The sequence below is a fragment of the Cyprinus carpio genome, chromosome A17, assembly GCF_018340385.1.
Source record: "Cyprinus carpio isolate SPL01 chromosome A17, ASM1834038v1, whole genome shotgun sequence".
Classification (NCBI taxonomy): domain Eukaryota; kingdom Metazoa; phylum Chordata; class Actinopteri; order Cypriniformes; family Cyprinidae; genus Cyprinus; species Cyprinus carpio.
Window position 1 is genome coordinate 1,077,157 of NC_056588.1, and position 19,016 is coordinate 1,096,172.

Genomic DNA, 19,016 nt, shown 5'->3' on the forward strand with positions numbered 1-19,016 from the left:
CAGCATGACTTGTATTTAACCTGGAATATTCCTTTAAACATCAAGCTACAAATACAATAATTGTTCATATCGCTATGACGCACTCCGAAAGCATTCAATACTAACTAGGCTTTTGTAATAAAAAAAAAAAGACAGAGCATGTCACGAATTTAAAAAGAGTGTAGTCTAATAATATAGAGTCAGTGACTTACAGCAGCTTGTTTGCATCGAAGAGACACAACAACAGCATGCTTTTGCTTCCATCCAAAAAAAACATTTACAGTATGTTATAATAAATGATCTGTGGGATATTTTGAGATCAGACTTATATATAAAAAAAGGGGCATGATAAGAATTAAGAATAAAATTCTTTGTGGCTTGTATTATAATAGAAAAAAGCTAAATATTCCTTGAGAATGTCCTTTTTTATTTATTTTTTAATTGCAATAAGACAAAACCTAGGAAAATTTTTGTGCTCTTTAAAAACTTAGAAATCATAACAGAATTACTTCCATCTGGTTTTAAATCCCCAAAGGGAAAATATTCATTTTCTTGTGTGATTTCTAATATTAATAAGCATTACAACTAAACTACCTACATACAAGTCAATAAATGAAGAAAAATAAATCTCAAGGACTTTACATTCAGAAAGTTTCTGCTATTTTTTTGAAAAAAGTTATAGATGGAAGTATATTAAGGATTAAAGTTTATCACAGAAAAAAACTTCGAAATAAAACCCATCAGCTTCTCATTATTCTCATTTTCATTTAATTTAACGAAGTGCTAAATGACTAAATCTATAAATAAATTAAAAAACTTTAAAAAGCTATAAAAATAAAATGGACAAAAACAACAAAACATGCAAACAGAAAACAAAAATGAAAAGATTTAATTATTCAAATAATTTACAAATTATTATTACAAAATATAATAGTATAACAATGATACTAAAATAACAATCAGACAAGAGCAAAGAATGTCTTGTTATTCTAAAGAAAAGAAGTTTTTAACATTTTAAGACGATATCTGAGAACCTATGAATTGAAACAGTTTCTTAAGAGCTTTTATTGAAATCGGTCGACAGACCAACTGAAGATCGATCTGCTGTGAGGAACAAAGCTGGAGAACTAAAGAGTCCAGACATCATCATCATCGAGCCGCTGCTGAGAAATCCTCACACCTCTGGAGAGAAGTGCAGGTAACTCACTGGAGTTTGTGTTTGATTACCTGCCAGGCCTGCTCCAGTTCAGACGTCCACCTGTCCTTCAGGATCGGCCGAACAGCGCAGATGAACTCAGCTCCCACGTACTGAAACACAACCACGCTTACATTTAGACATTTAGCAGACGCTTTTAGCCAAAGTGACTGACAACAATGATACGCAAGTGCAATAACAGCTTAATGCAGTACACGTAGAAAGGGTTTTGAAATCATATAATAAAAAGAAAACGGACAATAGAGAAAGAATAGAGCAAGCTAGTGTTAGAGGCCTTTTTATATTTACTTACTACAGAAAAATAAAACAAAAAATAAAATAAAAAAAAAAAAAAAACATAATTCAAAAACATAAAAAAAATTTTTTTTTATTTTTTGTATTTATGACAAAAACAACTAACTTACTAAAGCTTTAAAAAAAAATAATCTAATTCAAAAATTTATTTAATTTATTTAATTCAAAAACCTAAAGCTAGTGATTACTTTGAATTTCTGTAAAGATTAAGACAAACAAACATACATAAATACATACATACAAAAGATCTTTTTTCTATACTGCAGAAGAATTTTACATAAAATATACATATGAAAAAAAATAAAAAATAAAAGTCTTCACAGCCAAACATGAGCTCATAAACAAACAAACACTACAATGGACTATTGTTCTATATAAAATAAATAAATACAATAAAATAAAAATATTCCACAAAAGATCCATGATCAGAATTATTTCACCATACTTTTTTTTTTTTACCATAAAATAAACAAAAGTGTACGAACTGTACAGAAAAACATCTTTTTGTAAAATTCTGTCAGATCATGGATATTCCATAAGAAAAAAACAAAAATCTTCACATAAGTTCACAGAAATAATTAAAAAAAAATAAAAGATATAAATAAAAATAAACAAACTAAACAAAAAAAAAGAAAAAAAATTATACATTAAAAAATAAATAAAAACATATACATTGTGTTATTCCACAGAAAATCAACGATCAGAATAATTTTACCAGATACTTGCGAAATGGCAAGTGTTTTGTTGACAAAATTTTAATTAAATTTGTTGTTTTATTTCATTATCATTATTATTATTATTATTATTATTATTATTAATTCCATGCACACAAATGATGTGTTGAATGATCTTTACCCCGTAGTACTTGGGCGGTGCGTTGTAGCGGAAGTGGCTCTTTCCGAGTTCCTGCGCCAGAGTCTCTAACTGCTCCAGCTGATCGAGTCTGGCCACGCTCTTCTCGATGAACGACATCACGCTGTTCAAACAGCACAAAAGAGCTCAATCAGTCCTAAACACAGACTTCATCAGACAAAACACGCTTTGATAGTGTTAACAAACACCAGGGTCACTCGCGGTCCCCCGATTCGATCCAGTTTAGAGTGACTGACAATCAAACCCTCGAGAGCGTGCATGAGCGCTGCGGCACATCAGTGTGTTTTCATGCTGTGAAGAGCGAGCATTAATCATCATCATCATCCTCGACAGCCACTTGGCCTTTAAAGCCGCGGGAGTCCGACAGCAGCGCCGCGGATCCGCTCCTGAGTTTCCCGTAATTGGTGTTCCGGGGATTCTCACACTGAAGCGTTGAGTGGATCAGATAATAATAGTAAACATCGTTTCACAGACTGAAGTGTCTCTCTGAAGTGTTTCCAACACTGGAAACATGTTTTATTACAGACTCACTCTCAGTTCAGCACATTAACTCGTGCGTATTTGATCTTGAGGGATGAGTTCACTTGCAGAATGAACATCTCCTGATCATTTACTCTCCCCCGTGTCATGTCTTTCACGATCCCAAAAAGGAACAAGTTTCATCTAACATCATTTCTTAAAAATAAATAAACATTATTATACTTTTTAACCACAAATGCATGTCTTGCACATCTGGACTTTACACGTGATGTGAAAATCCTGGAATGTTTTCCTCAAAAACCTTCATTTCTTTGCAAATGAAGACAGAGAGACACGAACATCTCGGATGACTCGAGGAAGAGGAACTACCGCTTTAATGTGCATTGGTTTTAAGTTATTTTTGAAATGAAAATGAGGACATTTCCTAGTTCAGTGATCAAAATAGCAAAAAATTTTGTGGTTTCCATATATTCAATTTCAGAAACCTCCCCGGCTCAATTTTTTTCTAAAGAAAGATAAACATGTATAGTGATGAAAGCCTGAATATTAAATGTGATGGGTGTATGTTTACGGAGTAATCCATTATTTTGTAGAGGGGGTAAAAATGACTTCAGAAAAATGGCAGCCTCATAATATTACTTTCACACAGAGATTGTAAGGTCTGTTAGTAAAATCTGTTGACTTTAGCAATCTGTGTTGCATTATGTGCCAATGGTGACCATTCAAAAATGGTGAAATGACACGTTTCAAGTTATTTCTCCAAAGTTTGCATGGCTGTAACTCAAGAAGTGTTAAAGATATCTTAATGTCCTTTTAGATGTTGAGTCTTAACAAACTTTCCTTTTGGCATCTTCATTTTTAACATCCTATGTGGTTCGGTTCCAGAGATATTGGAATTTCAATATGGCTCCAGGAGTAAATCGTTAAATTATATAAATTTTCAGTGATGTGGGTTACTTTGCATAAATATGAAACTTCTTTTCTTTTAATAAGGAATGTCTGAAGAACAAATAATGCTGAAACTAGAGAAGTATCTCCCTTCCTTCTGTCAAAGCAACTGCATTGAACGTAACTGTCTGAGTGCCAGAAATATTTTTTTTCTTAAGTTTGCATGCCTAAAACTCAAGAAGTATTAAAGATATCAAAATATGATTTTGGAATCTAGTTCTTAATTAACTTTTCTTTTGCAGTCTTCATTTTCAAGGCCCTACATCGTTCAGTCTCAGAGATATGGGGAATCTTATGAAAAGACTATTGAGAGCAAGTTAATGTGCCTCAACTTGACCATTTCAATAAATGAAAAAGCATTGCATTTGAAGAATTTGCATTGAAAAGCAGTGCATTTGAAACAAGGTACAATTCAAATTTCAACATCATTTATTCTTCAGACATTGTTCTTTAAATACAATAAGTATCGTCTGTATATAAAGTGACCAGCATTTGGTTTTTGACCACTGAAAATGGGTAATATTCAACAATCTGAATATGGAGCATCATTGAGGTCCCTGTATCTCTGCGACTGAATGATGTAGGGCCTTGAAAATGAAGACTGCAAAAGAAAAGTTAATTAAGAACTAGAATCTAAAATCATATTGTGATATCTTTAATACTTTTTGATTTTTAGGCATGCAAACTTAAGAAAAAGAACATTTATGACACTCCGACAGTTGTGTTCAATGCAGTTGCTTTGACAGAAGGAAGGGAGATACTTCTCTAGTTTCAGCATTATTTGTTCTTCAGACATTCCTTATTAAAAGAAAAGAAGTATCATATTTATGCAAAGTGACCCAAGTTTTGTTTTTTATCACTGAAAATGTGTACAATTTAACGATTTACTCCTGGAGCCATATTGAAATTCCAATATCTCTGGAACAGAACCACATAGGGCCTTAAAAATGAAGATGCCAAAAGGAAAGTTTGTTAAGACCCAACATCTAAAAGGATATTAAGATATCTTTAACACTTCTTGAGTTACAGCCATCCAAACTTTGGAGAAATAACTTCAACAGATTTTACTAACAGACCTTACAATCTCTGTGTGAAAGTAATATTATGAGGCCGCCATCTTTCTGAAGTCATTTTTACCCCCCTGTAATTTGGCTCTGAATCTCAGGTGAAAATGACCATTTTGACCCCCCTCTACAAAATAATGGATTACTCCGTAAACATACACCCATCACATTTAATATTCAGGCTTTCATCACTATACATGTTTATCTTTCTTCAGAAAAAATGAGAAAAATAAAAAATTGGAGCCGGGGAGATTTCTGAAATTTGGTAGATTTGACACAGAATGACTCTGTTACTGTAAGACTAGTTTCAGATGAATGCATCAAAGTATATAACATTCTTACATTGAAATGAATGTGTCAGTCTACATAAGAACAGATTCATTTACACTTATTGTACTACTGGCAGTGTAAGTTAATGTGTCCTTCAGTCAGATGATGTGATGGTCGAATGTCTCCGTATTGTTCTGTTATATTAAAGTGCACGCTCTATTTTCATTGTACATCTAAGTGCATCGCTTACAAAAAAACCACTATGGTGGTACCGCGGTAAAACCACATCCTTTCCAGTATTCAGACTCTTGAATAAACGTGGATCAGTGTGTTCAGTCCCGTCACATGGAGTGTGTCAGTCAGCGCTAATGGAAAGTGTCACGTCTCTCACTAATAAAGCAGAACGCCGGCTCTCGTTTGTTTTTCTCTCATCCTGCTGTGCAAATGAAACTAAAGCTCTTGATGATCATGATCCGGTCCATAATGGCTCGTTATTTCTGCTCTCTAATCAACAGCAGACATGAATCGCCCTTCTAATGCATTTATACGGATGTTCATAAAAGCCTGGATTGATTTCATGAAGCACAACCACAAACCCAAGCACTTACTACAACAACTCCTGTTTATTTATTTAATAAAAATTATGTTTAGTAATTTTATTATTTTAAGTTGAGCTTAAACGAGAGAGAGAGGGAGGTTGCCGCTTGGTTAGAACATTATTTTATCCTTATTTTCTTCTGATTTTCTACTGAAATATCACCCAAAAATAATACACACCTTTTATAAATATAAACGTTTTGTTACAAAAAACTAAAAAAAAAAAAGTAAAACTATTTAAATACATAATACATACATAAATAATACTGCTGTATCAATAAATAAACAAACAATTAAATAAATGCCCTTTAACAGAACTAATATATATATATATATATATAATTAATTTATTAATTTAATCATATTATATATATATATATATATATATATATATATATATATAATATATATATATATAATAAAATATAATATATATATATATATATATATATATATATATATATATAATATATAATATATATTATATATATATATATATATATATATATATACACACATATATATATTTATATGTATAAATTTATTTAATTGATTAATCATATTGCTACATAAACAAACAAATAATTAATAATAATTAAATTAAATAGTAAATTGAAATGAATTTGATGTGTGTTTATTTCCCAGCAGATTTGAGGAAAGATTAATTGGGTTCAATGCCACAAGAAAGAGCTTGCAACTAATAAAACTACATGATTTAAATCGATTGTGACCATCTGAAGGCAGTAAAGACACACACACACACACACACACACACACACACACACACACACACACACACACACACACACACACACACACACACACACACACGCAGCAGTCAGGATGAGTGTTTGTAACTCTGATTGAGCCCTCGAGCACTAGTGAGTGTGTGTGCGGCTGGATACTGACCGCAGGCCGTGGGCACGAAGCTCTCTGCTGGTGCGTAACCTCTCCAGATCCTCCACGTCCCGAAACAAGAAGAAGACGTCTTTACACTCGGGATGCGTCTCAAACAACCTGTTACCAAGACAACAGACAATCAGCTGCTACAATCACAACTCAGAGAAAACACAGTTGTTTCCTGAGAGAAGTGCTATTTTAGTATCTATTTACTGATATACTATAATATTCTGGTCAACATTTTGAACTAGATTTTATTTTTATATTTTCTGTTTTCATTTTCTGATACAACTATCTGAAAATCTGGAATCTGAGGGAGCAAAAAAATCTAAATATTGAGAAAATCATCTTTAAAGTTGTTCAAATGAAGTTCTTAGCAATGCATATTACTAATCAAAAATTAAGTTTTGATATATTTACAGTAGGAAGTTTACAAAATAACTTCATGGAACATGATCTTTACTTAATATCCTAATGATTTTTGGCATAAAAGAAAAATCTTTTTTTTTTAATGCAATTACGTTTTAATTTATGTTAACCTCGGCAAACAAAAATATGTTCCAAGAATGTTTTACTAACGTTCCCATTTATTTTATAAATATGTTATGAATGTTCCCTGAACGTTTAAATATTTTAGAAACATTTTTTTTGGTTATCCAAACATTAACAGAACATTCCATTTGATCATTTTGCAAACATTATGGGAACGTTACTTTTGAATGTTCTCTGAAACAATCAGTAACATTTAAAAAGTGTTAGACGAACGTCCAACTATGTTTCAGATAAAAAAGTTCCACGAATGATGTATAAATCATGTTTTTGTGCTAATGTTTTGAGAACAATATTATAGACCTACAACTATTATAGACACAAACATTCTATAAAAGTTACTGGAAGAACGTTTGTTTGTAACATTGAAAGAACGTTGCCAAAACATTCTGAGAACGTTTCCCGTTCTGGTGTGAATCAGGAGAGAAATCTGCACAGATCAAGCAGCGTTTAAACAGCTCTAAACAAATATGTGTCTGGATTTTGATGTGAGAGACAACAGGAGATGCACTTTTTCACCGGAGGAAGTGTTATTATGGATTATGGACTCATATTTGAGTTAAAAACATCTTAATGCTGGATGTGTTTCAGCTTTTGTCTTCTCCAGATGTTCACTGATGGACTGGAGTACTGTGGATTACTTGTGGATTATTGTGATGTTTTTATCAGCTGTTTGGACTCTCATTCTGACGGCACCCCTTCACTGCAGAACATCCATTGCTGAGACACTGATGCAATGCTACATTTCTACAAACCTGATGAAGAAACAAACTCATCCTGATCTCTGATGATCTGAGGGTGAGCAGATTTCAGCACATTTTCATTTTTGGGTGAACTGTTCCTTCACTGTTAAAGATTTACTGTTTTTCCCTGTTGTTGTTTTATAGTGTAATTTTTGATGAATTTAGTTTGATTAAGTGTCCAAAAACAATGACACAACAAGCCACAATCTACAATGAGGAGGAAGAGCCGAGAATGACATCAGTGCTGGTTTCCTCTCATCTCCTGTGGAACGATAATGAGTTTCTCTGGCGTTCAGACAGCTGCGTTCACCACAGCAGGACCTGAAACCTGGAATAGAAGCTCCTTGGAGAAACACACACACACACACACAGATCCTTAGACATCTTCTCACTGCACCCTGGTTGCTATTCTCCATGGTTACAGGAGCCACTTAATGAGGAATTTCATGAGCTTTTATCAGGAATATGATCTTGTATTTGTTGCCTTCATGGCTTTCCAGAACATTAGTCTGATTTAGTCTAATTTACAGTATTAGAATGCCAACTCAAAATAAAACAAAAAAACAACAGAAAAAAATTGCAAAAAAACATTATAATAAAAGTCAAACAATCGCATGTAAAAAGGTTAAAACAAATGTATTCAGATCATTGTATGTCCAGTGTTGGGGAGTAACTAGTTACATGTAACAGCGTTACGTCATTTAATTACAAAATAAATGTAACTGTAATCAGTTACAGTTACTAAGAAAAAATAACCAAATAAATAACAAATACTTATTAAAATATTAATTACCAAAATTGAACATACACACACATAAAAAAACATATTTAATAATCCAGTCATAAAAACAGCACTGACTGTTCTGAGACATACGGCCCTATGATTAAAACACACGGTGCGTTCCAAACAGGATATGAAAGTGAAAACAATCATGGACGCCATACTGAAGGGTCGTTCCAAACTGAAGTACTATCAACTGGCCACTTCAAAGGGCCCTTCGGAATGAAGGATTTCAAAGGGTACAACTGATGGACACTTCAGGCTCCCATGATTCTTTGTGCAGATTCGTTGCATGATGTCAGCACCTTTGTGTGCACTTGATTATGACACAGAAGGGCACTTCAAGAAACAGTTGTTTGGTCCCCTACATAGGGATTAGGGCATAGGGATGAGCACTTCCGAATGGAACACAGGGACAGTCTGGTTCGTAGAATCCAGTCATAAAAACAGACTTCCTGTAGCCTAACGTGGACGGAATATACCACATTTTGGACAAATAAATCAAAAGTAGGTCAGTACACTTGAATCAAAACGTGATATGGACTAGTGCCTGTGAATATTAACATGACTCATGTTCAGTATTAGGATTTATCTATGAAGATATTGTAGTGATGTACTAATTTTGACATGTAGGTGATTTAGAAAGTATAGTTTTGTTAAATCTTGAGTATTAAAGTCATGAGAGAGATAGATATCAGGGCAAAATAAAGAGACTGGAAAGAAAAATGTAAGTGAAGGTGCAGTTCAGGAGAGAACTTTTAATTATTGTACATGTCCCCAACCTAAAGATTGAAACATTTTTATGTCAGGTCCATATAAAAAATATGGTTGACATTGTTTCAGAATTTTGTTTTCTGAGTTTTGAGATTTCCCGATCTGAATATTTTTTCCCAGTCCACCCATCGTGGAAATTAATGGCGCAGACATGCATTTTCATTTACTACACATAGGACTCCTGAAGCCTGCTGTGTTTTCAGCCTCAATATATGAGTACATGAACACATAAACATAATCTCTAGAACTGCTCTGAGTCACTTCATGAGCATTTGACTTACTTTGAGAAAACTATCGTCATATCATATACAAGACACCAATGTTTCAGGAGTTCAGTACACAGAATAGGACATGTGCTTATTAGATAACAGTATTTGAGTTGATGTATATGCTTTTATTTATTATTATTTTTTAACTATTTTTTTTTCCAAACCATTGTTAGATGCATTGTTTCCTGAAGATGTGCAAAGATTTGGTTTCAAAACAGTATCAGTAAACAATTTCTTATGATTTTAAATCTGCATTGATCTTCAGATCGATCTCAAAGTAAAAGGCAGTACTAAAGTCTGATTTTGTGGTGGATGTGTTCAAATTTGATCATCTTAATTCAAGTGATGAAGGATTGTGAAAGTCTAGCAGTGTTGAGCTCTACTGTAAGGTTAACCCTGCATGGTGTAAATGTTTGAAAATGATTAACAGTAGAAAATAAGCATTAATTAGAAATTTAGAAAAGTAATCAAAAAGTAATCAAAAGTAATCAGTTACATTACTTTAATAAAGTCATTGAAAAAGTTACAATACTGTTACATTTTAAATAGTGTAACTTGTAATCTGTAACCTATTACATTTCCAAAGTAACCTTCCCAACACTGTGTGTGACATGCATGTGGCTTTATTTAAACTTTCTAAAGATGCTCATGTATAGCTATATACATGCTGTTACATAGTGTCTATATTTATTTTTTAGGGTGTAATAAATTACAATACAGATACATTATGGCAGATTACTTTTTGGAAAGTATATCATATTTCAGTAAATACACTGTTGATGACAACTTGCCCCACTATAGGATCAACATGTTATATAAGATAGATAGATAGATATATTTTAGGATTATTATTAACTAAAACTAAAACCATAAAAAATGTGTTACTTGAAAAAGAAAAACATTAACTTAAATAAAATACAAAATTTGATAATCTTTATCATTTCAGACTTAATTCTCATTTTTGTTTAGTTTAACTTTAAGCACTAAAATAATGCAAACTAAATTAAAAATGGATGGATGAAAACTAGACATTTATAAGAAAGCAAAAACGAATAAATATGACAAACACACAACTAAATTACTAAAACATTATCCTTAATTAAAATGAAAAAAGAAAATATACAGATAAAATTAATTTTATTATATATATATATATATATTTATATATATATATCGAATATATATACATCCTGACAGAAATTATATATATATATATATATATATATATTATATATATATATATCTATATATATATATATATATATATATATATATATATATATTCTGTCAGGACTATTATTGTCAAAGGTGAACTGGATGAGAGGAGGAGCTGGGGATGGAGGAGGGCAATTAATTAACACAATGCTTGATTTATATATATATATATATATATATATATATATATATATATATATATATATATAGTTTTGAAACTTTTCAAAAGTTTAAATGAGATTGTGTCTTCATTTGCAGATTTATCTTCAAAGTAACAGCTGTTTCACAAATCAGTCTGTTACATTAGCAGCAAATGTTGTTTTTGACAAATGAATGTGTCATAATGTGTTCAGAAGATTTATATACTTCTGCAGTGGCTTTTTATTTTGAGTGCTTTTGTTTATCCATTAATATGAGCCTGGAAAAAAAGACTTCGGTCCATAATAAGCCCCAAAAAGACTCAATTTACTGACAAAATGCTAAAGTGAGCTGACACAATGCAGCTGTCAGTCTGAAAATATTTCAATCTGTACAATAACAACACAATAATGAGAGCCACTTAAATGCAAATCAATAAAACAATTAATAAAATATTAGACAAGCTCAATGAGACTCAAAGAGATGCAGTTTTTAACCTTCTACCTTTTGCCATCTCTGGACATGTGATGCACTCAAGTCTGTCTGCATGAAATGCATTTATCAGAATTAAAACTCTTTCTAAAGATGTACAGCTCTAGAAAGTCTACAATTGTGTATCTTCACACAAAAGACCTGAGCTACACCTGATAGAAGCAGAGCATCAGCTCTCTGGAGGTGTGAAAGCTGCTTCTGAATCATTATTTTAACCTGATTCAGCTTTCCATGTGCACTTCTCTCATTATCCTGCTTTACACCTTGTACTTTTTCATGATGCCAGAGATTCACTGAATATAACCAAGAGCAAAAACTCATTATATTGCTTTATAGTGGCACAGATTTGTGTTTCAGATGGATTATATGCTGAAGTCAATCTTTCAGACGTCATTTATCAACATTGAGCTGAATTGCTGTCTGCTAACTGTTAATAAACACTATACAGTATCACAATACTGCCAGACAACATTAAAGTCAATGTGAAATGGCATTTGAAAGCCGTTTTGCTTCTGTAATGTGACACATGTCTGATTTAAGCAGGATGTTCAACAGGAAAACACTGTGGTGCGGATTTAATTTCACAGTGATATGATTGAAGGGTAAAAGTGTCTCTATATGACAGATCTGAACATTTGAAAGTGTTTTGCATTACATAATGTACTTGAAAACTTGATTTTCTGTTTGTCATCTTAAACAATTTATCATTGTAATTGACTAGCTGTGTGATTTTAAGATATATTTTTTAAACATAAAAAAAAATAAAAAACAAAGACACCTAAAATATACATAAAATACAAAATTTATGAAACAAACAAAACAAAAAAATAAATCCAGCCATTAAATATATTACATATATTATATATATGTTATGGAAGATGACTAGAAAGTATATCATATTCCAATAAATAAGTTGTCAATACATTGTGACAGCTTGCCCCGCTTTAGTATCAATATGTTAAATGAAACAAAAAATAAATATGCATATATATTTTTACAGTTTTTGCAACTTGAAATAAACATTAACTGAAATAAAATATTTAAAAAATTTCACTTATTTACTTGAAGTACTAAAATAACTAAAACATTGAAAAAAAAAACTATGTAGGCTACATTAAAAACACACAACAAACACAAAATTACTATACATAATATAATTAAATTAGTATATATATATATATATATATGTCAGGAGACTATAAAATATTAAGTAAAAAATTAAAGTGTGTGTGTGTGTGTGTGTGTGTGTGTTTTACACAGTCAGGAGACTATACAATATTAAGTAAAAAATTAAATATATGGCTCAAGTAAAAAACGTGACAACTAGCCCCGGTCTGTACTACAGTAGGTAGGTTTGGACGAGACATGACGTAATATATCGATTTGTTGTTAAATATTAGCAGAAACATCAACAACAGGTATCAGTTATGACTATCACTTATTATCATTCAACGTGCAACATAATACTGATTTGTTTTCACTTTGATGTTTGCGAACTGAAACGTGCACTTTCTGTAAAGCTGTTTTAAATCATATGCATCACGAAAGGCGCTGTAGCCTATGAAGAAGAAAATCCTCACCGGACAAACATGATTATTCCCACTTTGGCGATGTCCTCCTGGATGACTTTCCAGGACTCTTTGATGAGCTGGATGTGATCCGGAGTGAGTCTCGCTGGAGCTTCGTCCTCAGTGTTTCTGCTCTCTGCTGTTCTCGATGTCAATCCGGATCCAGAGATCGCGCAGCCCATCCTGACTCGAGCACAGCTCCCTCAGCTCTCAGATGAACCGCTGCTGGTCAGCTGTCTGTGTCTCTAGCTGTCTGAGTCGCTCTGCTTCTCCATAACTGTCCAGAGTCAGACCTTCAGCGAGAGACTGAGAACCTGAGACCTGCTCAGCAGGAGGGGAGGAGTCCATCTTCATCATCATCATCAGCATCATCAAAAACAACATGCAAAAGATTCTTTGTACTCTTAAACTACAGCATTAATGAAAAAATCATAGATATGCAAAAATATATTCCTATCAATATTGAATTATGGACGCATAATAATGAATTATACAACTTTACGAGTATTTATGAAAATATACAAAGTTATAATTAATGTATAATGTAGTTTCTATCTAATCTATTCTAAAATGTCATATCTAAGGAAAATGTGACACTGAAGACTGAAGTAATGGCTAAAACATTCAAGAATACATTACATTCATAGTATAAGTATATTCACATAGAAATAGCAATATTGCACAACTTTTACTATAATTTAATCAAATCAGTGCAGCCTTGGTGAGCAGAAGAGACACTCTAGTGCAGTGTATATTGTTGGTCCAGGAGGATTGTCGATGTAATACACGCCTTGTATGAATATAAAAACATCCGCTTCTTGCTTTCAGTAAGGTACTTGCCTTTGTATATCCATTCAAAGATGATCTCTAATCCAGGATGAGATTAAGGCTTGGCTCCTTCCATGAAAGTCATTAATCATATCCACGTCCTGAAGACGGATTAAAAAGTGCGGAAACTAATTAAACTGTAATACGCCCCCAAGTCATGCGCAATCATTTTCTTAAAAGAAGAAACAATCTCAGAAACATTGTGAGCAGGACAACGGGAATAATGATTATAGTGTGGAAAGCTTCTTTTAATGTAGTTTGACAGAAAAACCGGATATGAACTGAACATTTCTACAGAGGTATTGTGCATCATATTTACACCAATTCAAATAAATAAAAAAGATTAAATATAAAAGATAACAGTGACATCATGCCCAGCGATAAACCCCACCCATGAGCAGAAAAATACAACCAAAGACAAGCTAGCTTATAAAGTCTCCCATTAAACGACACCCAAACACACATTTTGTGACTGTGCATTAATATGTTGCTCAAATGACGGATCCATTAACTTTAATGACCTCATAATGATGAGAATTTTGCAAACAAATTCTCAGATGAGTGGAACCACATCTGACATTAAATCAACTAGAGATTGGCAACAGACAGCACAATACGTTGTCAAAAAGAAAAGAAAAGAAAAAGAGCAGCACATTTTATTTTTACACCAAACATTCAGTCAAACTGAGCACTATTTGACCATTTTAAACTGTACAAACCCAGCTGAAAACATTCCAGATTGAAAATGACATCAGTTTTTGTCACTGTTTATCAATCATCTGGCTTAATCTGATTATGATATCCAGTTTTCTCCTCATTAGTGTGGAATGACGTCTTTATGAGATTACTCTCTTTCCTCTGGTCAGTGCTCGAACACAAACAGTGAAGAGACATCAGGCAATGCCTTTTAAAATAACTAACATATTGCATTTAATATTGCAGTGCTTTTCTGAAAACATGACAAATTTGTGTACTAAGTTTCTAACAAAAACAGGTGCACTGGTAACTTAGTATGCACTGACCTATTTGTAGGTTCTTCCTTATTGCTTTTTATTTCAAAATGTCTGAAAAAATTACAAATTACAACATTACAAAAATTACAGTACCACGGCCAGCTCCTTTAACAAGTGTTTACATCTCAATGAAATATGCACAAAATAATGCAAGTAAATTCGAATATACATATATTTACAAATGTTAGTCTCATAAATATATTCTCTGAGGTCCACATGCATCCTTTTTCAGTTGGTTTGCTGATAATTCATAACTGGAGGTTAAGATTCATGCTTAACCTGTGCAAGATGTATTACACCACTCAAACAGTGGCCAAATGACATATTTTGGAGATCAGAATACTAGCAGAGTACATATTTTGCATTATAAGTCTCATGTATAAGAACTCAGGTTCTGAAATCTCTCCCGCAGGTTTTTAACCAAACTATGTTGACCGTTCTCTGCCTTTTCCATCCATGCACTAAAGTTCTGCTCCTTACTGTTTGCCATTGCAAGTTCAGATAGTTGATTCTCAATATTGTTCTCTCTCCCCGTTGCTAAATCACCCTCTTCATGCTTGACCTGGCAGATCCTCTCAACTACAACGAGGTTGTTCTCATATTGACCAGCTTTGCAACCTCTGTCCAGTTGCTCATGTGCATTAGTGGATCCCAAGCCGAAATCAAAAGCATTAACTCTACACAGTGAAGGCAAACCTTCGCCTTCAAGGGTCTTGCTGGCACACGTAGAATCTGTGGATGTAGTTCTCTGCACTGAGATATTGCAGAAAGGATATGAACATGACAAAGAACGTGATGCTCTGGATCTCTCCGATCCTTTCTCCAGAGCTCTTTCAGTAAAAGAAGTACTGCGAGTTACTGGGAATGGATGAGAGGAGGCAGATGCAACATCTTGCCTTTGGTTGTTATATTTGGAACGCAACTCTTTGACATCCGGCCAGTGGAAGGTCTCAGTTTCTACGGGACTTTGTGGTCTCTGGGCGTATAATCTGCAATTGAGGAATTGAGGACTTCCAGGAGAACAGAGGCTGGAAGGTGGACTAGTAGTCATAGAGTTTGGGTTAACGTCCTGCTCGTTCAAGTTCAGCAACAGTGGCCTGTCAGGCATGCCTATGCACAAAAGAGCAGTAGTTAAAAGCCAAATAAGGGTGTTTTCACATTAGAGTTTACCAGAGAACCAAGCAAATCCCTTGATTTCTAAAGGGGATAGTGGGATGCAAGGGTGTAGAGCAATCCTGCTCCTGGAGGGTCAGTAGAGTTTCACTCCAGCCAGCTTCAACACATTTGCCAGGAATTTTCAAGAGAGCCTGAAGACCTTGATTCAGGTTCAGGTGTGGGGGCAGTTGTGGCCTAATGATTAGAGAGTCTGACTTGTAACCCGAAGGTTGCAGGCTCGATTCTTAATACTGGCAGGTGGGGGATTGAATGAACAGCTCTCTCTAAACTCCAACTACAAGGAACCTAACCCCCAATTGCTCCCTTGGGTACCGCAGCAAAAATTGCTGCTCACTGCTCTGGATGTGTGTTCACAGTGTGAGTGTGTTTACTACTCACTGCTCCTAACGTGTGTGCACTAACTTGGATGTGTTAAATGCAGAGGACAAAGTCTGAGTACTGTACTTGGCCTTCATGTCACATCACTTCATTCATTCTTTTATTTAATTAGGGTTGGAGCTAAACTCTGTAGGACAACAGCCCTCCAGGAACAGGTTTGGACACCATGCATTTGTGTAAGTGACGCTCAATCATGCAAACCTCTGATATAGCAATCCATTAACCAATGAGAACATGAGTACTTGTGCTTTGGAAATTAACTGTATTCCCACTTGATTTCAATCTGACCCACCTCTATCCACAACCTCTGGCTCAGATGGAGCATTTGATGGATAAGAATGTGCAATCAGTGGTTAAGTCAATACACCAGTGGTTTCCAATCCTGGTCTAGGAGAACTCCCAACAATCACATTTTAACCCTCTGGAGTCGATTAACGCGTATACGCGTTTTGGGGTATTTTCTCCTGATAACCCCGAAAAGACTTAAATTACACTTTTCAGTTTTGAATCGTACAGATAAGTGCATACATCAATCGAATCTGTAAAGGGTCTAACTTTTTTGTATTACAGACATAATAACAACAAAATTTGTGCACTTATAAAATAAAGATAACAAACAAAGGAGGCTGTCTGCAGCCTTATCTTCAGATACAATACGTCATTAAAATGAACTGGTAACTCAGTGATACTCAACACAGAGACATGAGAGAGATCTCTATAGAAAGCCTGACATGTCTACTTTTAAAAACCAAACAAGTGCTGCTGAAACAAATATTCTGTGATAAAGTAATCCATATGAAACAACGCGATGTTTTTTCACAGTCTGCCTTCATTATCTTCTAATGCGACCACGCCCCCGCGCCGAGCATTTTGAGATTCCACTGAATTTTGAATACGCCCACACAACAGAAGACAACGCAGCGAACATCGAGTTTTTTAATTTTAACTGTTGTTGCTATCGCGAAAGGAATAAGACATAATCACCCCATTGTGATGTGGTTGAGGATTTGAGATTTGGATTTCCTCAGAAAAAAGAATGAAGCACTTTATCCACAGAGATCATAAACATGAGTAATCTCTTTTTATTGATTATATACTTGTACTAGTTTTCACATAACGTGTAAAACATTTTACTAGTTAGACTTTTTCCAAAGACTTTTTTTCCAACTATAATTCCTGACTAAATGTATAATCAAGTGAAACATTAGCAATAACAATATACACTACTAATACCATTCAAAAGCTTGATGTAAATAATATAAATGTACCATGTAATGTAACTGTAACAAATGTAACAATCATTGCTGTTCTTTCAATTGATCCCCCCTAAAAAAACCTAAAAAAAAAATATTCTCAGGCTCTTTTCACATTAATAATAATAATAATAATAATAATAATAATAATCATAATAATGATAATAATAAACAATAAATGTTTTTTGTAGAAAATACGATTGTTAAAGGATTTCTGACTGCTGGAGTAATGATGCAAAAAATTCAGTTTGAAAGTCAGCTTTGATTTTCCTAATAAAACTGTTTAACTGCACTCACAAGTGAATATTAAATTATGTTGTTGGATAATTAAATATATTCTACATAACACTACAAACATAAAATTATATAGATTTATTTTGTCCTCACATTCTTTCTTGTAACTCATCCCTCTCAGTGACACAGCTGACTGAATGGCTCATTATGCAGCTCATTATGCAGGCCTTTGTCTTCTAAGGTGTGAATTCATGATAGTTGACGCCTACTCGCAGGTGTCTTACTTTAAAATCAATATAGGTTTTTCTGTAAGTGAGGAAACAAGATGATTTTTCACATCATTTAGAAAAAAAAATTCTAGGCTACAAGCTCCAGTTCTCAAAATATCTGGAACCAATTTTCTATATGTGTTTTTATTGCCCTTTTCCAAGTGATTTAACATTTTTAGTTTTTCACTAACCACGAATAACATTTTTTTTTCTCAAAAACACAATCATGTACCTACATGCTGCTCACATATTATTATAGCCTAGTTTGTGTGCTGATTACAGTGAGATTAGACTTTAGCCATTTAGATATTTATAAGAAACTGAAAAAGCACAAATGTCAGGGCATGACAAAAACTTCTCCAGGCTTAGTATATGCGGGTCCACACACAGCATAATTAAAGAGCGCATTAGTATATGCGGGTCCACAGCGAGCGTACAATCTGCTTATTACACACACAGGGTCGCACAGCAGCACACGGACATGCCAATATTAAAAATTAAAGGACTGCAATGTAAAAGATTATTATTGTGTAGGCTACATAAATATAAAAATGCCTACATGTCATAATGGATAGTCATTGCATGTATCAGAAATAGGCTACCTATTTGCTTGTGCACGAGCAGCTCCGTTTCATCTGTGGAGACACATTCTGTCTTTGCACTTGCAAATTCCCCCATGTTGATAGCAAATCCACCATGGCACGAGTGCAAGTGG

At 33.7% G+C, this 19,016-nt stretch overlaps 2 protein-coding genes across 2 annotated transcripts in view; both read right to left on the bottom strand.

The window, feature by feature from the left end:
- xgb (x globin) overlaps positions 1–13,524 on the bottom strand; it is a 14,734-nt gene extending 1,210 nt beyond the window's left edge. The window contains exons 1-4 of the mRNA XM_042773458.1: positions 13,163–13,524; positions 6,631–6,738; positions 2,345–2,465; positions 1,207–1,287 (exon numbers count right to left, since the gene is read on the bottom strand). Coding sequence (XP_042629392.1) covers positions 1,207–1,287; positions 2,345–2,465; positions 6,631–6,738; positions 13,163–13,332 — 480 coding nt within the window. The 5' untranslated portion in view covers positions 13,333–13,524. The remainder of the gene's footprint in view (positions 1–1,206; positions 1,288–2,344; positions 2,466–6,630; positions 6,739–13,162) is intronic.
- Positions 13,525–14,199: 675 nt separating this feature from the next.
- Positions 14,200–19,016, bottom strand: part of LOC109092184 (pleckstrin homology domain-containing family G member 3) — a 60,661-nt gene continuing 55,844 nt past the window's right edge. Inside the window, exon 18 of the mRNA XM_042773366.1 lies at positions 14,200–16,101. Coding sequence (XP_042629300.1) covers positions 15,365–16,101 — 737 coding nt within the window. The 3' untranslated portion in view covers positions 14,200–15,364. The remainder of the gene's footprint in view (positions 16,102–19,016) is intronic.